Source organism: Triticum aestivum, chromosome 2A, assembly GCF_018294505.1.
Source record: "Triticum aestivum cultivar Chinese Spring chromosome 2A, IWGSC CS RefSeq v2.1, whole genome shotgun sequence".
Lineage (NCBI taxonomy): Eukaryota > Viridiplantae > Streptophyta > Magnoliopsida > Poales > Poaceae > Triticum > Triticum aestivum.
In genome coordinates this window covers 732,921,322-732,942,813 of record NC_057797.1, presented here as the reverse complement: position 1 = coordinate 732,942,813, position 21,492 = coordinate 732,921,322, and the positions used below count along the sequence as shown (strand labels likewise).

The following is a 21,492-nucleotide window of genomic DNA, read 5'->3' as shown; positions in this document are numbered from 1 at the left end:
GCAATCCCTACTCGCTCACATTGATATCTACTGATGGGCATCTCCATAGCCCGTTAATACGCCTAGTTGATGTGAGGCTATCTTCTCCCTTTTGTCTTCTCCACAACCACCATTCTATTCCACCTATAGTGCTATGTCCATGGCTCACGCTCATGTATTGCGTGAAAGTTGAAAAGGTTTGAGAACATCAAAAGTATGAAACAATTGCTTGGCTTGTCATCGGGGTTGTGCATGATGTGAATATTTTGTGTGGTGAAGATGGAGCATAGCCAGACTATATGATTTTGTAGGGATAACTTTCTTTGACCATGTTATTTTGAAAAGACATGATTGCTTCATTAGTAGGCTTGAAATATTATTTTCTTTATGTCAAAAGATAGATTATTGCTTTGAATCACTCGTGTCTTAATATTCATGCCATGATTAGACATATGATCAAGATTATGCTAGGTAGCATTCCACATCAAAAATTATCTTTTTTATCATTTACCTACTCGAGGACGAGCAGGAATTAAGCTTGGGGATGCTGATACGTCTCCGTCGTATCTATAATTTTTGATTGTTCCATGCCAATATTATTCAACTTTCATATACTTTTTGGCAACTTTTTATATTATTTTTGGGACTAACATATTGATCCAGTGCCTAGTGCCAGTTCCTGTCTGTTGCATGTTTTTAGTTTCGCAGAATATCCATATCAAACGGAGTCCAAACGGGATAAAAATGTACGGAGCTTATTTTTGGAAAATATGGAAAATTCAGAAGGAAAATCAATGCGAACCAGTGCCCGAGGTGGTCATGAGGCAGGGGGGCGCCCCTCCTACCCTCCTAAGCCCACCGTAAGGCGGTTGACGCTCTTCTTTTGCCACAAGAAAGCTAATATTCAGAAAGAAAAAATCACAGCGAAGGTTTCAGGTCAATCGGAGTTACGGATCTCCATATATATACGAAACGGTGAAACAGAGCCAGGGGAGAACGCAGAACCAGAGAGAAACAGAGAGATAGATCCAATCTCGGAGGGGCTCTCGCCCCTCCCATGCCATGGAGGCCAAGGACCAGAGGGGAAACCCTTCTCCCATCTAGGGAGGAGGTCGAGGTAGAAGAGGAAGAAGGGGGCCCCTCTCCCCCTCTCCTCCGGTGGCGCCGAAACACCGCCGTGGCCATCATCATCATCACCGTGATCTTCACCAACACCTCCGCCATCTTCACCAACATCTCCATCACCTTCCCCCTCTATCTACAGCGGTCCACTCTCCCGCAACCCGCTGTACCCTCTACTTGAACATGGTGCTTTATGCTTCATATTATTATCCAATGATGTGTTGCCATCCTATGATGTCTGAGTAGATTTTCGTTGTCCTATCGATGGTTGATGAATTGCTATGATTGATTTAATTTGCTTGTGGTTATGTTGTTGTCCTTTGGTGCCCATCATATGAGCGCACGCGTGGATCACACCATAGGGTTAGTTGTATGTTGATAGGACTATGTATTGGAGGGCAAGAGTGACAAAAGCTTCAACCTAGCATAGAAATTGATGGATACGGGATTGAAGGGGGATCAATATATCTTAATGCTATGGTTGGGTTTTACCTTAATGAATATTAGTAGTTGCGGATGCTTGCTAATAGTTCCAATCATAAGTGCATAGAATTCCAAGTAAGGGATGACATGCTAGCAGTGGCCTCTCCCACATAATACTTGCTATCGGTCTAGTGAAGTAGTCAATTGCTTAAGGGACAATTTCGCAACTCCTACCACCACTTTTCCACACTCGCTATATTTACTTTAGTTGCTTATTTACCTTAACAGCCCCTAGTTTTATTTTTGTGCTCTTTACTTTCTTGCAAGCGTTTCCGAAAACACCTACAAAGTACTTCTAGTTTCATACTTGTTGTAGGTAAAGCGAACATCAAGCGTGCGTAGAGTTGTATCGATGGTCGATAGAACTTGAGGGAATATTTGTTCTACCTTTAGCTCCTCGTTGGGTTCGACACTCTTACTTATCGAAAACTGTTGCAATCCCCTATACTTGTGGGTTATCACTAATGATGATGATCATGTAACTTCAGATCAAGTTACTACCGGACCTCGTAGGTAAACCAGAGTGAGATCCGCACCAGAGTGGTACGGTAATCCTGTTCTGGATGTCATGTAACTTCACCATGACGAACCTACAAACTATGAGGAAGCGATGATGAGCCCAGATTCTGTGAAATGGCTTGAGGCCATGAGATATGAGATGGGATCCCTGTATGAGAACAAAGTATGGACTTTGATCGACTTGCTCGATGATCGGTGAGTCATCAAGAATAAATGGATCTTCAAGAGGAAGACGGACGATGATAGTAGTGTTACTATCTACAAAGCTCGAATTATCGCAAAATGTTTTCGACAAGTTCAAAGTGTTGACTACGATGAGATTTTCTCACTCGTATCGATGCTTAAAAGTCTGTCCGAATAATGTTAGCAGTTGCCGCATTTTATGAAATCTGGCAAATGGATGTCAAAACTGTATTCCTTCATGGATTTCTTAAAGAAAAGTTGTATATGATGCAACCAGAAGGTTTTGTCGATCCTAAAAGGTGCTAACAAAGTGAGCAAGGTTCAGCGATCCATCTATGGACTGGTGCAAGCATCTCGGAGTTGGAATATATGCTTTGATAAAGTGATCAAAGCATATGCTTTTATACAGACATACGGTGAAGTCTGTATTTACAAGAAAGTGAGTGGGAGCACTACAACATTTCTGATAAGTGTATGTGAATAGCATATTGTTGATTAGAAATAATGTAGAATTTTCTGGAAAGCATAATGGAGTGTTTGAAAAGAGTTTTTCAAAGAAAGACCTCGATGAAGCTGCTTACACATTGAGCATCGAGATCTATAGAGATAGATCAAGACGCTTGATAAGTTTTTTCAATGAGTACATACCTTGACAAGATTTTGAAGTAGTTCAAAATGGAACAGTCAAAGAAGGAGTTCTTGCCTGTGTTGCAAGGTGTGAAGTTGAGTAAATACTCGAAACCCGACCACAACAGAAAATAGAAAGAGAATGAAAAGTCATTCCCTATGCCTCAGTCATAGGTTCTAAAAAATATGCTATGCTGCTTACCAGTCCTATTGTATACCTTAGTATCATTCTGGCAACGGAGTACAATAGTGATCTAAGAGTAGATCACTGGACAGCGGGCAAAATTATCCTTAGAGGACTAAGGAAATATTTCTCGGTTATGGAGGTGATAAAAGAGTTCGTCGTAAAGAGTTACGTCGATGCAAGCTTTTACATGGATCTAGATGACTCTAAGTCTCGATCTGGATACATATTGAAAGTGAGAGCAATTAGCTAGAGTAGCTCCGTGCATAGCATTGTAGACATATATATTTGCAAAATACATATGGCTCTGAATGTGGCCGACCCGTTGACTAAATTTCTCTCACAAGAAAAACATGATCACTCTTTGGGTGTTAATCACATAGCGATGTGAATTAGATTATTGACTCTAGTAAACCCTTTGGGTGTTAGTCACATGGAGATGTGAACTAATCACATAAAGATGTGAACTATTGGTGTTAAATCACATGACGATGTGAACTAGATTATTGACTCTAGTGCAAGTGGGAGACTGAAGGAAATATGCCCTAGAGGCAATACTAAAGTTATTATTTATTTCCTTATATCATGATAAATATTTAGTATTCATGCTAGAATTGTATTAAACCGGAAACATAATACATGTGTGAATACATAGACAAACAGAGTGTCACTAGTATGCCTCTACTTGACTAGCTCGTTAATCAAAGATGGTTGTGTTTTCTAACCATAGACATGAGTTGTCATTTGATAAACGGGATCACATCATTAGGAGAATGATGTGATTGACTTGACTCATTCCGTTAGCTTAGCACTTGATCGTTCAGTATGTTGCTATTGCTTTCTTCATGACTTATACATGTTCCTATGACTATGAGATTATGCAACTCCCATTTACCGGAGGAACACTTTGTGTGCTACCAAACGTCACAACGTAACTGGGTGATTACTAAAGATGCTCTACAGGTGTCTCCGAAGGTACTTGTTGAGTTGGCGTATTTCGAGATTAGGATTTGTCACTCCGATTGTCGGAGAGGTATCTCTGGGCCCACTTGGTAATGCACATCACTATAAGCCTTGCAAGCATTGTAACTAATGAGTTAGTTGCGGGATGATGTATTACGGAACGAGTAAAGAGACTTGCCGGTAACGAGATTGAACTAGGTATTGAGATACCGACGATTGAATCGCGGGCAAGTAACATACCGATGACAAAGGGAACAACGTATGTTGTTATGTGGTTTGACCGATAAAGATCTTCGTAGAATATGTGGGAGCCAATATGAGCATCCAGGTTCCGCTATTGGTTATTGACCGGAGACGTGTCTCGGTCATGTCTACATAGTTCTCGAACCCGTAGGGTCCGCACGCTTATAGTTTGGTGACGATCAGTATTATGAGTTTATGTGTTTTGATGTACCGAAGGTAGTTCTGAGTCCCGGATGAGATCGGGGACATGACAAGGAGTCTCGAAATGGTCGAGACGTAAAGGTTGATATATTGAACGACTATATTCAGACATCGGAAAGGTTCCGAGTGATTCGGGTATTTTTCGGACTACCGAAGAGTTACGGGAATTCGTCGGAGAGGTCAATGGGCCTTCATGGGCCTTAGTGGAAAGAGAAGGTGCGCCCCCTAGGCCCAAACCGAATTGGTTTATGGCTTTGGGGGCCGACCCCCTCTTTCCTTCTCCCCTACTCCTCTTTCCTTCCCCTCCTAGTTGGACTAGGAAAGGGGGAACCTACTCCTAGTAGGAGTAGGATTCCCCCCTTGGGGCGCATCCTATGAGGCCGCCAGCCCCCTCCCCTTGCTCCTTTATATACGGGGGCAGGGGGCACCCTAGGACACAACAATTGATCATTGATCTCTTAGCCGTGTGCGGTGCCCCCCTCCACCATAATCCACATCGTTCATATCGTAGCGGTGCTTACGCGAAGCCCTGCGTCGGTAGCATCATCATCACCGTCACCACGCCGTTGTGCTGACGAAACTCTCCTGTGAAGATTTGCTAGATCGGAGCTCGCGGGGCATCATTGAGTTGAACGTGTGCAGAACTCGGAGGTGCCGTGCGTTCGGTACTTGGATCGGTCGGATCGTGAAGACGTACGATTACATCAACCGCGTTGTGCTAACGCTTTCGCATTCGGTCTATGAGGGTACGTAGACACACTCTCCCCTCTTGTTTCTATGCATCACCATGATCCTGTGTGTGTGCGTAGGAATTTTTTTGAAATTACTGCGTTCCCCAACAATGTCAACATATATAGATGCCAACTAAGAGAAGTCAATGTATGATCAAGCTTGATGTTCCTTGCCCGACGGGTTTGTCATAGCCGTACAATGTCTTGTGTAGCTTTCATAGCTTGTGCTCTTCTCCTTTTTCGATGTACCCTGGTGGTTGCTTCACATATAATTCTTTCTATAATTCACTAGTCAAAAACCCAAATTCCACATCCATGTGATGTAGCCTCCATGAATCTTGAACGGCGAGAGCTATAACTAGCCTCACTGATTCGATCTTTGCAACTGGATTAAACACTTATTCGAATGGAAAGTACTTGGTGGGCTCCTCTACTGGTGTATCTAACCGTGGCCTCATCTGGGTAGCCATAGGGAAGTACCCGGTTGTGCCGTCGAGGTCGGGCCTATGCCAACAAAATCCTTGTTTGAATGTCTATGTTTAATTACGCTTTGACTAATTTTGCTCTTTGGTTCACATGATTTCTAAATGCGCGAACGGGAAAAAAACATAATAAAAAGAGATCATAGCATGAAATATGTATGGTCATTCATTTTGCACATAAAAAACATAGGATTATTACATGAGGTGGAGTGGATGGAATTTTTCTATGAAACCTAGTACAAACGAATCCTATGGATTGCAATCCAACAAATCAAACAACCCACATTGAAAAACTTACTAAGGATTAGAATTCTCCACAATTCCTTTGCAAATCATTTGAATCAAAGAGGCCATTGTTCGAGGAGGATAACATAAAATTTTCAAACTAAATGTGCATCATCTGATTATAATGGCTGGTACTCTAAGTGGGCAGGTGTACTTATATAGTTGCAATGGTTGGTGCTCTAAGAGAGCATTGTTCATCCTAGCGGGCACTACATTGCCTGTGTGTAACTCTAAGACAGGCAGACAGACGTGTATATTTCACCTCTTGTGGGCTTACACCCTTGCTTGGTTTAATACAACAAACCCAAAAATGTGGCAACCTAGTAATTGCTTTTGGAGCTTTGGCTCTACCAACTAATGGGATGCAAAATATTTTTTGGAACTGCAAAATCTTCTGAAAAACTACGTATGTAAAAACTGCAATATTGGGTAGAAAAAACTAATTTTAGTAGAAAATCAGAGTTTTGCAATCTGTGCAATACCAAAACATTAATGCTATAGTAGCACCGCTCTTTTTCCAAGACACTAATGGAAACTTTTTTTGACAAAATTTTGCAGTAGCACAGGTAATTCCCACACACACATATGTGAGAAATTATTTCAAATTATTTTAACTTTATGTTCTCAATGTTTTTAGAATAAGATATCTAGGTATCGGAACCAAAATTCCTCTAAAACATGACAATGAAAGTATTAATTCTATGGCAATCTTTCGCTCTTGCTCGACACAGATAATAGTGACCTAATTCATGATATAAACATTCTAGATATATTATGTCAATTATATATGCATGATAAAAAACAAATTTTGGCACGCCTATGGAGAAATCTCATTAAATCATCAGCGTTACTTACTGCAGACTGTTTTGTTAACACTATAGTTTTTTCAGTGCAACAATATATACTGAAGTTGGCCATGCCCCTGCGGTTTTTTGGAGGCTGGCCAGGAGAAAATTAGATAGACCAGGGAGATATATACTTAGTACAAATCTTATATGTGATTTGATTAGGCCTAGATATATACTGATGTTCATACAGAAAAAAAGATCCATAAGTGCACCATGTTGATCAGCCTACATTATTTTGTTTATTAAACTTTCGTCTTGTATTCATATTAACTGAATGGAAAGTTGATGCTAGCAAAAGAGTACAGCTAATGGCTTGGCCGAGGTCCGCCGTGTATCGAGGATCTCTTGCCTCGCGATTGTAACCCTATACCTTGGGAATAAAACTCTTCTATCAGCGCAAAAAAAAAAGAGTACAGCTAATCTTCAAGTGGGCCAGTTATGAGCTGGTGCACTTCAAGATGCCATTAGCTGTTCATTTGAGTACCATTTTTGGTGATGTGAATGATTTATAGCCATCTTATATGGCTAATTTGTGGTCCAATGCAAGATATTGGACAATGACTTCTCAAGCGAGATGCACACACGCATGCAGCTAGTCGTGTCAAAAAGTGGGGATTCAGGCAAAGCCTTTGTCACATGAATATTTAATTGACAGCAACAGGGCAATGTCAATTTTGAAAACAATGTGAAATATAATACTAACATACTATCAGAAAAAAACAGTGTATTGTTATAGGTAAGTGGAAATAATCATATGTAAGTGGAAACTATAAAACTCTTTTGCACAAAATAAGCTCAACATATATACTAATAGGTATAAACTCAAAGAAGTGCCACACATAGAGGAAATTGCATGCAATTGAGATATGTGGAATAGTGCATACTCACACATGCATATATATTTTCCTGTCTATATAGTGACTCCAGCGTTCTGTATTTTTTTACCATGAGTTAAGCTAGATGTTCGGTGTATAAGTATCAGATGAGAAGACATGCAGCCTAATTACTTTCCTTTGTGTGAACTGAAACATGCAAAAGAAGCAATATCAAGCCTTTGAGATTCGTATCCCCCATAAAGAAAGCACGCATGGAACGCATGCATGTGTCTGAAGACAACTAAGAACACGGCAAAAAAAGAAGCAAACAGAGAAGACCAGCATCAAGTACACACACGGAATACTCCGGTGGCACCTAAAAAGGAACAGGTATAAGTTGGTAGTTGAGAGAGAGAGAAGATGATTTCAAAGGGAACTCAAAAAACAAAGGGAGGCACTTTAATCAAAAGATGCTAGCCGCCGATGGAGAGAATGTCTTAGGTCCCTTTGTCTACAAGTTATGTCTTCTCCAGCTCAAAGATTATCAAACCCCTATCTTCCATAGATTGTGGATCCCACTTTCTCAAGTTTGGGAGGAGCTTGGAAAATAAACACTCCACCATACAACCTAAGCATAACCACCCCTCAAGCACCCTAATCACAGGGCAAAAGGCAGCTAGCTATATATCTAGCTAGAGCATCATCCAGCTATGCATGGTTGCACGTGCAGGGAACTACCTTTTGATTCTAGAGCAATCAACATATGAGTCTAGCTAGCTCAACAGCAATATACAATCTGTCACATGCATCAGGATGGAAGGAAACATTGCTATGCTTTCATGCATGGGACTGCATGTGTAGGCATGCATGGTAAAGTTCCCCTAATTAATTACCCTGTTCACCAATCAAAATTCACAGATAGACCTACAAGAGAGAAAGTAACAGAAAGGGAAGAGTACAGACATGCCTCATAACCTACACATCTATAGCTTCAAGATGTATAGCACCCACATGACATGGTATCATATCACATATGTGTTTGTAGTTCAATCAAGAACATATTATGCATAGATCAATTTGCTAATTAACCCAACAACACTGCACTAGTATAGACATATGTAAATCCATATCGATCGATTATCTCTTTATATGTTACAATTAATTACCTTTGTATTTTCCTTGGTGTGGTTCCAATGTGTCCCCAACCTATACAAATGCATACTACACCCAATCTTTTCTCACCTACTAATAATTCACCCTGCCAGCAGCTCAACATATATACTCCACCAGTCTTCCCTCCACCTCCACCGTACCTAACTCTCCCCTGCCAGCCGGTGATCCTCTATATTGATCATGCGCGATCGATGCATTGACCAATCTCATGTCACATGAACAAGAGATCCACCGATCGATATCATGGAACCCTATGATTTCGATCGACGGTGCAGGAAGAAGTAATAATTTAGAATTACTCGATCGACCGGAGGATGCATGATGATGATGACGATGATGGACTGGATGGATCATTGGCAGGAGAAGAGGTCGGCGAGGCCCTGCATGAGCTGCACCTGCGCGCGGAGGCAGCGGACGTAGTCGGCGGTCTCCTCCAGCAGGCTGCAGTACTCCATCCCGGCGCCGCCGGGGACGAGCCGCCGCAGCGCGTCGCTCCTCGCCGGCTCCCCCGCCTGCCGCGCCGGAGGGGCCGGAGGGACCAGCGCCGCACGAGCAGCCGCCGACGATGGCTGCCCGACAACAGGAGCGAGGGCGACGCGTGCTGGTGCTGCCGCTGCCGGTCCGGCGACGACGCGCCTCCGGACGAGCACCGCGGCCCGCCTCGACGTCTCCGCCCTGGATCTGCGCGCGCGCGCCTGGGCCTGGAGCAGCAGTGCGCGGCTCCATGCGCGGTGGGGCCCGGTGGCCCGCGCCATGGAGGAGTAGGCAGCGCGGCGGATGGTGCGCGTGCGGCGCCTCGCCGGGCCGGCCGCGCCGTGGATCCGGGACAGCGCGCGCAGGAAGTGGAACGCCAGCATGCGCTTCGTCGGCGCCGACGCCGACGCCACGGCGGCCGATGGTACGCTGGCAACGACGTGGTTAGGGTTTGAGCTCTCCGTCGCGCCCTTGGCGTCCATCAAACGACGCGTCCACCCAAAATCCTCTCCTCACCTCAACTGACCACACCTCGCAGAGCGAGAGAAGGAGGAGGAGGAGGAGAGGGCGACGAGAGAAAGAGAGAGGAAAGGCGGGAGGCGTACGCGGAGGGCGCGGGCGCGTGGCTTAAAAGGCAGGAGGGGCGCTCGTGGGGGAGGAGATTGGGTGGGGGAGAGAGAGAGGAAGAAGAAGGTGAGGAAGATTTGGTGTCTGACACAAAGCGGGGAGAGCAACGGGGCCGGGCTGCCGCTGCTGCCTTTGTGGTGTTGTGATGGTGGAGAGAGAGCCCGAGAAACACGGCTCTGACACAAAATGTCCTGGGAGGATCCGGTGCGTGTCTTATAAGGACAAAATTACTGTTCTGATCCTTAAGGCAAACTAAATCCCGATTTAACCTCGTTCCAAAAAAAATTTCGTTTCTGACCTTTTTCGGTGACGCCAAGGTCCCTGGCGTCTGGGTTACGAAGCAGACGCCACGGTCCCTGGCGTCTGGCCCCTGGCCCGCACTGCCCGCCTGCCCGTTGACCTGCTGACGTGGCAAAGGGGCCAGACGCCAGGGTCCCTGGCGTCTGGCCCCGGTAAGTGGATAACCGCGCGGGCCAGCCCACCCATCCCCATCTTTCTCCTGGCGGCGCACGACGAACAGAGGGCTCTGTTCTTCGCCCCTTCTCTCCCTCCCACCACCACCCCCCTTGATCTACTCCATCAACCCCTCAAACTCACAGATCGGACCCCCCCAAGCTTCTTTGAGGTATTCTCCCCCATTCCCTCCAATTTTTTTTTGTTTTCCCCTCTTTGGTTGGATGCATTATTCAACACTAGGTGATGTTAGATGAGTAGATGGTTTCTTATTTTTAGAAAATTTTGTGTAGTTGATAGATGATTAGGTATGCAGTAGATGATGTGTAGTTGAACATGTAGGTAAAATCAATTCGGTTTTGTGTATATGTTGTCCATAGGATTTTTTTTTTGAATTAAGAGGGGTGATGAATATATGATTTGTGTATGTAAAATAGACTTTGGCATACTATATTTGGTTTGATAGATGATGTGTGTATGTGTAGATAATCCTATTGTTGGCATACTATTGTTGGCAAAAAAATTTATGCAAAAGAGATGATGAAATTTTCTTATTGTGTGTGACATGATTTGTTCAATAGAATGGCGGATGATGATAATGAAATATATTTGATGGTGAAATTTGGTACTCTAGATGATATGTTTGCATATGTAGAAGAAAGAAATGATGTGGTTATGTTTGAGAAGAATGGTGTTTTCATATGGAATAAACTTGGAGAAGGAAATTGTTTGATATTGTTCATGTATTCATAGATGTTTGTGTAATTTTTCTGTAGGATGGCGGATGGTGATGGACCTTGGTATGACGGATTAATCGATGAGTGGGATAAGGAGCATCGTGCTCGTGCCATTGAAAATGGACAGGTAAGAAGAAGACTGGGTCAGTTTTCGTTGTTTCTCATTTGTGTTCTTGTATTGATTATTAAAACATCACTTTATTTGCAGGTTGTAGTTGCTATGCGCATGAGGGGTCATTCCGCTGATGACTTTGATTACGACCCGCGGTATGAGCCTTACATTCGGAGATTGGGTCTTCTCCCATTCGTGTTGCAGTTTAAGCGACGCGCTCCGCCGGTGAACCACGCGGCGCTGACCGCACTTGTGGATCGTTGGAGGCCGGAGACTCACTCCTTCCACCTTCCATGTGGGGAGATGACGATGACCCTACAGGACATGGCTATGATAAGCGGCCTTCCTATCAATGGACAAGCTGTTACCGGTCGTGTCAGCGTGGGTAATTGGCGAGAACGGACTGCCGATTTAATTGGCGTTCAGCCCGAGGGCCCTCAGGAAGGCAAGGCCGATACAGCGAAAGTGAGGCATTCTTGGCTAAAACTGGTCAGAGGAAACACCAACTCGTGCCCTCAGGATGCCAATGACGTGGTTGTGCAGCAGTACGCGCGGGCCTATCTTTGGTATGTACTAACCAAGGTAGTCTTCTCAGATGCAACCGGGAACTCAGCCCTCTGGATGTTCTTGGAGCCACTTAATAACTGGGATACCCAGTATAGCTGGGGTTCGGCCGCACTAGCATACTTGTATCGTCAGGTAAGAGATATTTGCAACCAATTATTTTGCATTTGTCATGCGCCTCCATATCTAACATGTTTGTTTGATTGCAGCTTGACTTGGCGTGTCGGAGGAAGGGAGGTACATCCTCATTGTCTGGGTTTGTTTGGAGCCTATCAGTGTGGATGTGGGAGCGGATCCCGGTTGGACGGCCCGATTTGAAGAACCCCCTCATGGCAAACCCACGGGGTAATCATGACGGGTTGCATGATGATGATCCATATCGGCGCCCTACGCTTGCTTACTATTGGGAACAAGTGACAGTGTACACAGGAAGCTCGCATGTGCGATACAAGTGCTATATGAACGAGCTGGACACCTTCACTGCTGAGCAGGTTATGAGAAGTTCGATGAGATAAAATTTAGTCAAGAATGAAACTTATGTATGTAGCTAACAATGTATCTCTTTGTTTTGCAGGTACATTGGTTGCCTTATGTGGAAGATCGTGACTTTGATCTTAATGAGATGTGCACGCGTGATAGCCATCTTTGGCGGGCGAGGTGCCCAATGATATGCTTCTTCGCAGTCGAGTGGCACTTTGTAGACCGTGTGGCAAGACAATTTGGAAAAAGACAAGGTATTCCAATTGAGGAGAGCAAGGAGGAAATGCTATCTCTGCATCGCTAAGCAAGCATGCCTTGAGTATGTAGTAGAGCATTGAATAAGTCAGTGTTTGCTAATGCTTTGTCCCGTGCATCATTTGTAGGTTCGATCGAAGAACAATCAGGATATATCGGATTGGGCAAACAAACACCGTGCGTGGATAGAAATTTGGAATCAAAGAGACACGTTAGTGCAATCAGAGAATAGACCTCACAATCAGTCAGCATATCAGAAGTATCAAGTGTGGTATGCGGATCGTTACCGGTTAAAGCTGAAGCCAGGTTGGACTCACGAGGAGTGGTCGGAGTTGGTGTCTGAAGACCCGGAGACTGCAGAAGGTTATCATACCTTCAACACGGCTGTGAGAGACACCAGAGGGGCTCATGTTGACTACGCACCGATGCATGACGAAATGGTAGTCTGTTTGACCTATTCTAACATACTTGCATCATGTTGTCTTCTTTCAAATACATAAGTTTGGTGTGTTCATGAATTGCAGGGCAGAGAGTTGCTTCTGTGCGTCAACGATGCCAATGTTGCACTGAGTCATCCACCTGGTGGTGCATTATCTGAGAGGACTCTTAGGAGCACGATGGAGGTTAGTTGCAATATATTATAAAAGTTTTTTTCGCGGATTAGTTATTTGGATCTCATATCATAGCATCTTTTGTGTTGTCGCAGAAGTTCAAGAAGCGGTTCCATAAGATGGCAGCTATGCTTTCTTGCCATGGTGCTAAGTCCAGTGACGTGTATGCACCAGGTAGCCGCGCCGCCAGAGCTAATAAACGACGTTATGTCCAGAACGAAGAGGACATAGAGGAGGAGGTCAATGAAGAGGAGCCAGCACATCAAGAGGAGCCAACACATCATGATGAGCATGAGTATGATGCAACACATCAAGAGGATCATGAGTATGATGTTGATGCTCCACAACCATCACAGGTTACACAACCGACACAAGGCAATGCCCGCTCTAGAAAAGGCAAAGCCATAGCTAAGACACCGGGCAAGAAAGGTAGAAAGAAGACATGGAACACTCAATTCCATAGTCCGGAGTATCCTCATCAATTTATGCCTGCGGGAATGCAAAGATATAAGTCCAACATTGATGCAGAGGCGGAGGAGGCTAGCCAAGAGGAGGAGCATGAGGCTAGCGAAGAGGAGGAGCATACACTTGCAGATATCGTGAAGAGAGGAAGGAAGAAGTGAGCTTGTTGTAGTTTGTTTCAATGAGCTTGTTCTAGTTTGTTTCGACGAACCTGGTGTAGTCTCTTTCCATGAACTTGTTGTCGTTTCTTTCCATGAACTTGTTGCCGTTCGAATTAAGTTGTACCGGATTCGTGAAGTTGCTATGAATGTTTGACATGAATGAATGATGTGATTTATGGTAATTGTTGTTTCCTGTGATTTAGTCATTTAAATGAATGTTTATATGAATGTTTGACATGAATGATGAAATCTGTATTTAGTCATTTATATGCACAGGGAGCCAGACGCCAGGATCCTTGGCGTCTGGCTGTATGTCAGGGGACCAGACGCCAGGGTCCTTGGCATCTGGATGTATGTTAGGGGACCAAACGCCAGGGTCCTTGGCGTCTGGCAGTCTACTGACACCAGAAACAGGGTAAAGCAGGGGAGCCAGACGCCAGGGTCCTTGGCGTCTGGTCCTGGTGCAGACAATACTTGCTTTTTCACTTGTAGTTTTGTCTTTTCACTTGTAGTTTCGAATAACATACATACATAAGCATTGCATAGTCTTTTCATAACACTATAGTTGACAAATGACAAACATAGTTCAAATTACAAACTTAGTTCATGACCACGATGGTCTACGATACAATGCAAATTACAAACATAGTTCAAATTACACAAATAGTCTCGAATGACATAAGTAGTTCATGACCACGATGGTTGAAACGACATGAACATCACATATAACTCGGTTTCCTGTAGCAATGCAAGTCAACAACCCTTTTCCATTTCCATTCTTCCAGCATTTCTTGAATCTTGTCATCATCAGTTATGTCAACCAATTTTCTTTCCCCGGGGCCATCTGACTTCCTCCTGCTGACGTAGTACACAAAATCCTCTTCCTTCAACCCTTGCTTCAACATGAATTTAGTCTTCAACCAATCGAAAGTAAGGTCCACTTGACTAACTTGCACAATACATGGAGACAAGCCATGCACATGAACAACAGGGCTAAGCACCCACTGAGTTTCGTTAGCCATCTACAGCACACAAATCTCTTAGTAGCTAACCTATGATACATTAAACCACGAGGAAAACAAACTAGGGTTTTCACAAAAGTATGATAAATTAAACCAACCAAAAAATGGGGGTGGAGTTGATTTACCTTCTAGTCTCGAAATCCTGAAGATCCAACGGTGAAACCGGACCGATTTGTGAGAGATCTGAGGGGGGGGGTTAGGGTGCTGGACGAGGGAGTGACGTTGGCAGGGCTAGAGGTGAGAGTGGGTGGATATGAGTGAAATGAGAGGGGTAGAGGTGGAGATGAATGGATGAGAGGGGTAGAGGTGGGCCCAAAATCTTATCCACTCGAATCTTATCCATTAGACAAGAATGCTTTCTGGACACCAGACGCCAGTGACCTTGGCGTCTGGGTGTCCATCAGACACACCAGACAGCCTGTCTGGTCACCTGCGCGAGCAAAGCAAGCCAGACGCCAGGGACCCTGGCCTCTGGATCTGGGAGGCAGACGCCAGGGACCTTGGCGTCTGGGTGTCCATCAGACACACCAGACGGCCTGTCTGGTCACCTGCGTGAGCAAAGCAAGCCAGACGCCAGGGACCCTGGCGTCTGGGTGTGGGAGGCAGACGCCAGTGACATTGGCGTCTGGGTGTCCATCAGACACACCAGACGGCCTGTCTGGTCACCTGCGTGAGCAAAGCCAGCCAGACGCCAGGGACCCTGGCGTCTGGGTGTGGGAGGCAGACGCCAGTGACCTTGGCGTCTGGGTGTCCATCAGACACACCAGACGGCCTGTCTGGTCACCTGCGTGAGCAAAGCAAGCCAGACGCCAGGGACCCTGGCGTCTGGATCTGGGAGGCAGACGCCAGGGACCCTGGCGTCTGGGTGTGGGCCTGGTGTTTTTGCACACAGCTTGTTAAAGTTTTTGCTTAGCAACAACTAGCAAACACTGTTAAATATGAACAAAGCATGCTACTCTCAACCAAAAATACGAACAAAGCATATCAACTAGTCTCGAATGACGAACATAGTTTGCACATAATCTCAAATAGTCTCGAATGACAGAAATAGTTCATGACCACACAAGGTCTCGAATAATAAGTTCATACATTAAACAAAGTCTCGACAGTTCATCATCGACGCCGGTGCCTTTCCATTTGTCTACTGAGTAGTCCGGGGCCACTTTCCCTTCTTGTCACGTGCCTCGTCCTCCTCTCGTGCATCGCGAGCCCTTGCAAGTTTGCTTGCCCTCTCTTCTTGACGAGCCGCCTTCTCTTTGCGTGCCCTCTCTTGCTCACGCTTCTTGCGCTCACGAGCCTCCTTCTCACGACGCTCCCGCTCCAATCCCCGTGCATAGGACTCCTCGAATAGGCGCTGCCTCCGTAACCAATCTGCACGTTGGTCCTCTTGGATATCTTTTGGTACCTCGTGATCTATCCAAGTGAAGTACTTGCAAAGTGGAGGAGGGGACTACATATAAACCATGATTTTGTTAGACATATGAGTGACAACTTGTTGATGTTTTTTATATGTACACCTAACATACCGGTGGTATGTCATATGCGTTAGTTGGCCTTCGACGATCATGTGCATAGTTGGGACACACGAAAAACCTTCTACCTTCTGTCCATGACTTGTTGCGGTCAGTGGACACCTTCAGCTTGCAAACATCACCACACCAACATGGTGGTGTGGGCACATCCTTCTCCTTCTTCTTGTCCAAACTGGCCTCCAACCACGTCTTCGGCATGTCCTCTTGGTCCGCGCACGGTGGCCTCGTCCTGGAACCGGATGAAGCCATGCCTACAAAAAGAACAATTGTTAGCACAAGACATTAAGAGAGCAAATGCATAAATGCTAGGAATTGTATGAACAAATAATATACCATTATTATTAGATCAACCATCTGGATTAAACAAATAACCGAAGGCCGATCCATTATCAACCATTCCTCTACGACCACCTCTAGCACTTGTGCTTCCTCTTCGACCACGACCACCTCTAGCACTTGTGCCTGCTCGACCACCACCTCTAGCACTTGTGCTAGCTCGACCACCACCTCTAGCACTTGTGCTCCCTCTATGAACACTAGCACCTCTAGCACTTGTGCTCCCTCTACGACCACCACTACCACCTCTGACACTCGTTCTTCCTCGACCACCACCACCGTCACCTCTTCCACCTCTTTCACCATCGGTGCCGCCTCCACGACTTGTTTTTCTTTTTTTGGTTTTCTTTTTTTTGCATGTCCGCTCATTGTGTCCCCCTTCACCGCACACCCCACAGTTGATAATGTCAGGAGCCTCCATAAAATGACCGCTACCAAATTGTTTCATGCCAGTGTATCCAGCCAGGTCATCCATATCACCCCTGAACCTCTTAGTTCTCCTTCTACCCTTCGTCTCCACCTTCAGAAGAGGGTCTGGCCTAATATGAGGGCCATGGTACTCAGGCCACTGTGATTGGTCCAAGAAAGGTTGAAATATTGGCGCCCATGTCAACCTAGTAGCTTCCACATGGAACTCTTGCATCCTCACGGTTTTTCCATCATTAACATGTATGTTTCTCGCCTTCGCCGCCGTTATCAAATGCGAGCATGGCCAATGATACTTACTAGGCCTCTCGCACTGGCACCACCGAGTCTTCAGTTTCACCTCGAATGCAGCACCACCATATTGTCTACCATCTCGTGTTGTGCCACCTGGCTCATCAATTTGATAGATCATTTCAAGTCTATCGAATACGATAACTTGTTGTCGTGAAGACTTGCTTGCTTGTAACTGCAACCATTCATCAACCTTTTCCGGATAATCCTTTTTTTCACCTATCCATTTTGCAGTCTCTTCAGAATGCCTCTGAAAGTACTCATTAAGCTTGAAGAAGGTGTACTCCACTATTGCAGTCACCGGCAAAGCACGAGCACCCTTCAACACATTGTTGAAACATTCTACGAGATTGCTCGTCATGTCGCCATATCGCCAACCACCATCGTCATGAGCGCGTGCCCACTTGTGCTTCTCACTTAAATTCCTAGTTAAGAAGTCTTTTCCCCCTTCGTTCACCGCTGCAAAGAGTTTGTTGTACCGAGCATCGAAACCTTGGGTGGTGAAGGCCACACGTACATGGGTAAGGTCTTTGCTGAGCTCCTTGCTCTTACATGCCCGGTAAAAGTTGGCCACGAAATGCCTCATGCACCATCTGTGGTGAAGCTTTGGAAATCCTGGAATAACAATGTCCATTGCCTTGAGTATGCCATGATGTCGGTCCGATATGATGCATACCTCCCTAGCCCCAATCACGTTGTGCCTAACATGACCCATGAACCACTCCCAGTTGTCTTGGTGCTCGGAAGGCACCAAAGCAAATGCACATGGCAACACGTTGTCGTTTGATGAGTGCGCCATTGCTACCATTAGTGTGCCCTTATATCTACCGGTCAAGAACGTGCCATCTATAGACAAGACCGGACGACAATGCTGAAACGCCTCCACACATTGTCCATAACTCCAGAAGGCACGGTGGAACACTCCCTCGTGATCCTCGACCACATGAAACATGCCCGGGTTCCTATGTGCAATGGCGGCCAACAACCTTGGGAGCTGGTTGTATGCTTCTTCATAACCACCGTACAACATCCTAATAGCATTTGCCTTTGCCTTCCATGCCTTCCCATACTTGACTTCATAACCAAATTGTTTTTTCACCGTCCGCATGAGAAACCTCACTTTCACAGTGGGATCAAAGGCTATGTCTTTCATCCATTTGTATCCAAGATACTCAGATGTGAGTTGACGGTGTGTCTTTCTAAGTCGTTTCGATGGCGGTTTGCATCTATGAGTGGTATCACAACTTGTTAACACCCATTCTTCGGTTTCTTTAAGCTTTCTTGCACGAACCTTCCATGTGCATTCCTTTTGCTCACACGCCACGGTGTAACGCAATTTCATGTCGGAGTGCTCAACATAAATTGGCATATGGTTTCGAATGGCATAGTCAGCCAACCAAAACTTCAGCATAGGCAAGCTCAGAAACTTCAATCCTTTCTTCAAATAAGCATTCTCGTCCTCATTCTCCACCCTTGGTTCTCCTGGATCCGGGCATGGTGTTGGCTCAATCGCCGTCATTCTCATTCCACCGTCAACAACAGCTTTATGGGCAAGGCCGAGATCTTTAAATAAGTGAGTTCTTTTTTGTAAGCCCGTCAGCTCAAAGTGGATTTGGTTCTCCTCCTTTGTGAATCCATCCTCGTCCAACTGTTCAACTGGACCCTCGTCATCCGAGTCATACGCATATTGACGCCTAAAAGGCAAGTCACGATCCATGTCCTTTTGCGCTATGTACACATCCAAGTCACCAACATCATTGCCATGAAACCCTTCCTCTTGCTCTTCGTCGTCATCATAAGCATCTTCATCCTCTTGAATTACTCCGTCACTAGCAATCACCTCAACTTCATTTGCTTGGCTAGTTGGTGGTTGGCTAGAAGCATTGGGGGGCATACAACTCAACCTCATTTGCTTGGCTAGTTGGTGGTTGGCTAGAAGCATTGGGGGCATACAACTCAACCTCATTTGCTTTGATAGTTGGTACACGGGGACATGGTGGGGGATAAACATTGGGGGCATCAACCACAACCCTATGCTCAACAAGTGGCACCATTGTCCTCTCGCTCATGTCATCCATTGGGGAAGAGACATGCCGGTTCAAATCAAAGGTAAACCGAGGAGATTCAGTGGTGGCAAACAATTCAAGTGACTTGTCTTCCGATTGGGATACTTTTTCCTTGTATACATCCCAATGCAAATCCGAGGTGATAGGCATACTTTTCAAGCGAGATTTGGCTCCAACTCCAACATCATACCTTCCTATTAACTTAACATCAACATTGGTGTCCATCCACTTCAAGACTTGTCTCACTTTTGCAACAACATCCTCATAGCTAGGGCTTCTATCAAAAACCAATGGTTCCTCACCCGTGTCGGCATTGTTACTCAAGAATGCCTCCTTGTCAATGTAATGAACATTAACAAGTCTCTCCATCTAAAAATTACATGAATGCATTTAAGACCTCAATGAGAATTGGTGTTTATCCAAATACATCTTATTATATCCAAATCATATCAACACTAAATTATTGGCGATGTCCACAAAAGTATCACTAATCACTAATTAACACACTAAGCAAAGTTAACCCTAATCACTAACTAACCCTAACCCCCAATCTTTCTACTCAACAAACATATATTCCTACTACACACCATGCATAGCACTATATTATCAAAGTTAACCAAGCCATTCACACTAACATAAGGGGGAGAAAACATGAACTAGGGTTCCACCAACATGTATAAAATGCAACCAAAAGGACAAGACTTAACAAAAAATAATTGGATGATTTGGGAGAGATTAACAAGAGCAACAAAGTGATGGAAAGATCCACCTAAGGGATGTACCTTTTGGAGAGGATTTGAGGGGGAGCTTGAGGGGTGAGAGAGAGTGGGGAGGCAGCAGCTCTTCTTCAAGCTCGGGCTGGATTGGGGAAAGTGTGTGGGGTGGGACCCACACACTCTCCCGGTGGGGTTATCCACTTACCGGGGCCAGACGCCAGGGACCCTGGCGTCTGGCCCCTTTGCCACATCAGCAGGTCAACGGGCAGGCGGGCAGTGCGGGCCAGGGGCCAGACGCCAGGGACCGTGGCGTCTGCTTCGTAACCCAGACGCCAGGGACCTTGGCGTCACCGAAAAAGGTCAGAAACGAAATTTTTTTTGGAACGAGGTCAAATCGGGATTTAGTTTGCCTTAAGGGTCAGAACAGTAATTTTGTCCTCTTATAATACCCAGTTGACAACCAGGGACAAAGCCAATGAGTGTGTGCACATTTCTCAAAGAAATGGAAGAAATAATTGGCGTACATGCATGTGTAGAGAGAGGGAGAGAGGGGGGTGCATGTGATTGAGTCGAGTGTGGTGGTTACCAGGAAAGCTAGATTAATTAGCAGTAGGCACAGGGCAGGGCAGGGAATGCTATGAAGAAGAGCCAGTGAACAACTCTCCTAGAGGGCGAGCGGCGAGCCCATGCATGTGATGCGTGAGCTAAATGGGTGCGTCGTGCGGGATATGGCGGGATACAGGAACAACTCCGGTCGGACGGCGGTCGGAGGCGCATGTGACCTCCATCAGCTCGCGTGCATGCGTCTGCTCCGGATGGGCAGGTAACTCATGCCTTGGTGCATGCATCGGCAGCAACTAACCATGCCGGACGCCAATTAATATCGTGAAGCAAGAGATGAACCTCTGCCGATGCAAATCAACGAGGGAGCAAGGTGAGCTAACCATGTGCAGGCTCCTTTTTTTTGTCTGGTGAAAGGACCGTAGGCCATACATTAGATCAAAAAAATTCCGTACAAATATAAGAAATTACACGTAAGTTCTTAAATAAGTCAGCACCCTCTTCCCTTTGCATCCGTCGGCGGTGCACCATGAGCAAACCTGGTTGCCGTCTCTAGGTCTTCGTCTTAGCAAAGCAATCTTGTTGAAACGCAGGAGCTGGAAGAAGCAACGGCCAAGAAGCAGGGACATACTTAGAGAGAAAATGACCCGGTGTCCCAATGTTAAAACAACTCATATTTTTCATCTAAAGATAGGGTGTCACAAACTAAACTTTAAGTGAAAATTACAACGACAAAGATGTCCTGTGCACCCGGGTACCCTGCGGAGA

At 45.4% G+C, this 21,492-nt stretch overlaps 2 protein-coding genes across 2 annotated transcripts; both read right to left on the bottom strand.

Annotated features, from left to right (window-relative positions):
• Positions 1-8,769: 8,769 nt before the first annotated feature.
• LOC123190676 (transcription factor IBH1) lies at positions 8,770-10,114 on the bottom strand. Its single transcript, XM_044603368.1, has one exon. The coding sequence runs from the start codon at positions 9,792-9,794 to the stop codon at positions 9,189-9,191; it is 606 nt and encodes a 201-aa protein (XP_044459303.1). The 5' UTR covers positions 9,795-10,114; the 3' UTR covers positions 8,770-9,188.
• Positions 10,115-15,796: 5,682 nt separating this feature from the next.
• Positions 15,797-20,318, bottom strand: LOC123186290 (U1 small nuclear ribonucleoprotein 70 kDa-like). Its single transcript, XM_044598073.1, has 3 exons — positions 20,230-20,318; positions 16,323-16,579; positions 15,797-16,246 (listed from the first exon to the last, which is right to left on the bottom strand). Exons 2-3 carry the CDS (start codon positions 16,575-16,577, stop codon positions 15,938-15,940), a joined length of 564 nt encoding a protein of 187 aa, XP_044454008.1. The 5' UTR covers positions 16,578-16,579; positions 20,230-20,318; the 3' UTR covers positions 15,797-15,937.
• Between the last annotated feature and the right edge of the window lie 1,174 nt (positions 20,319-21,492).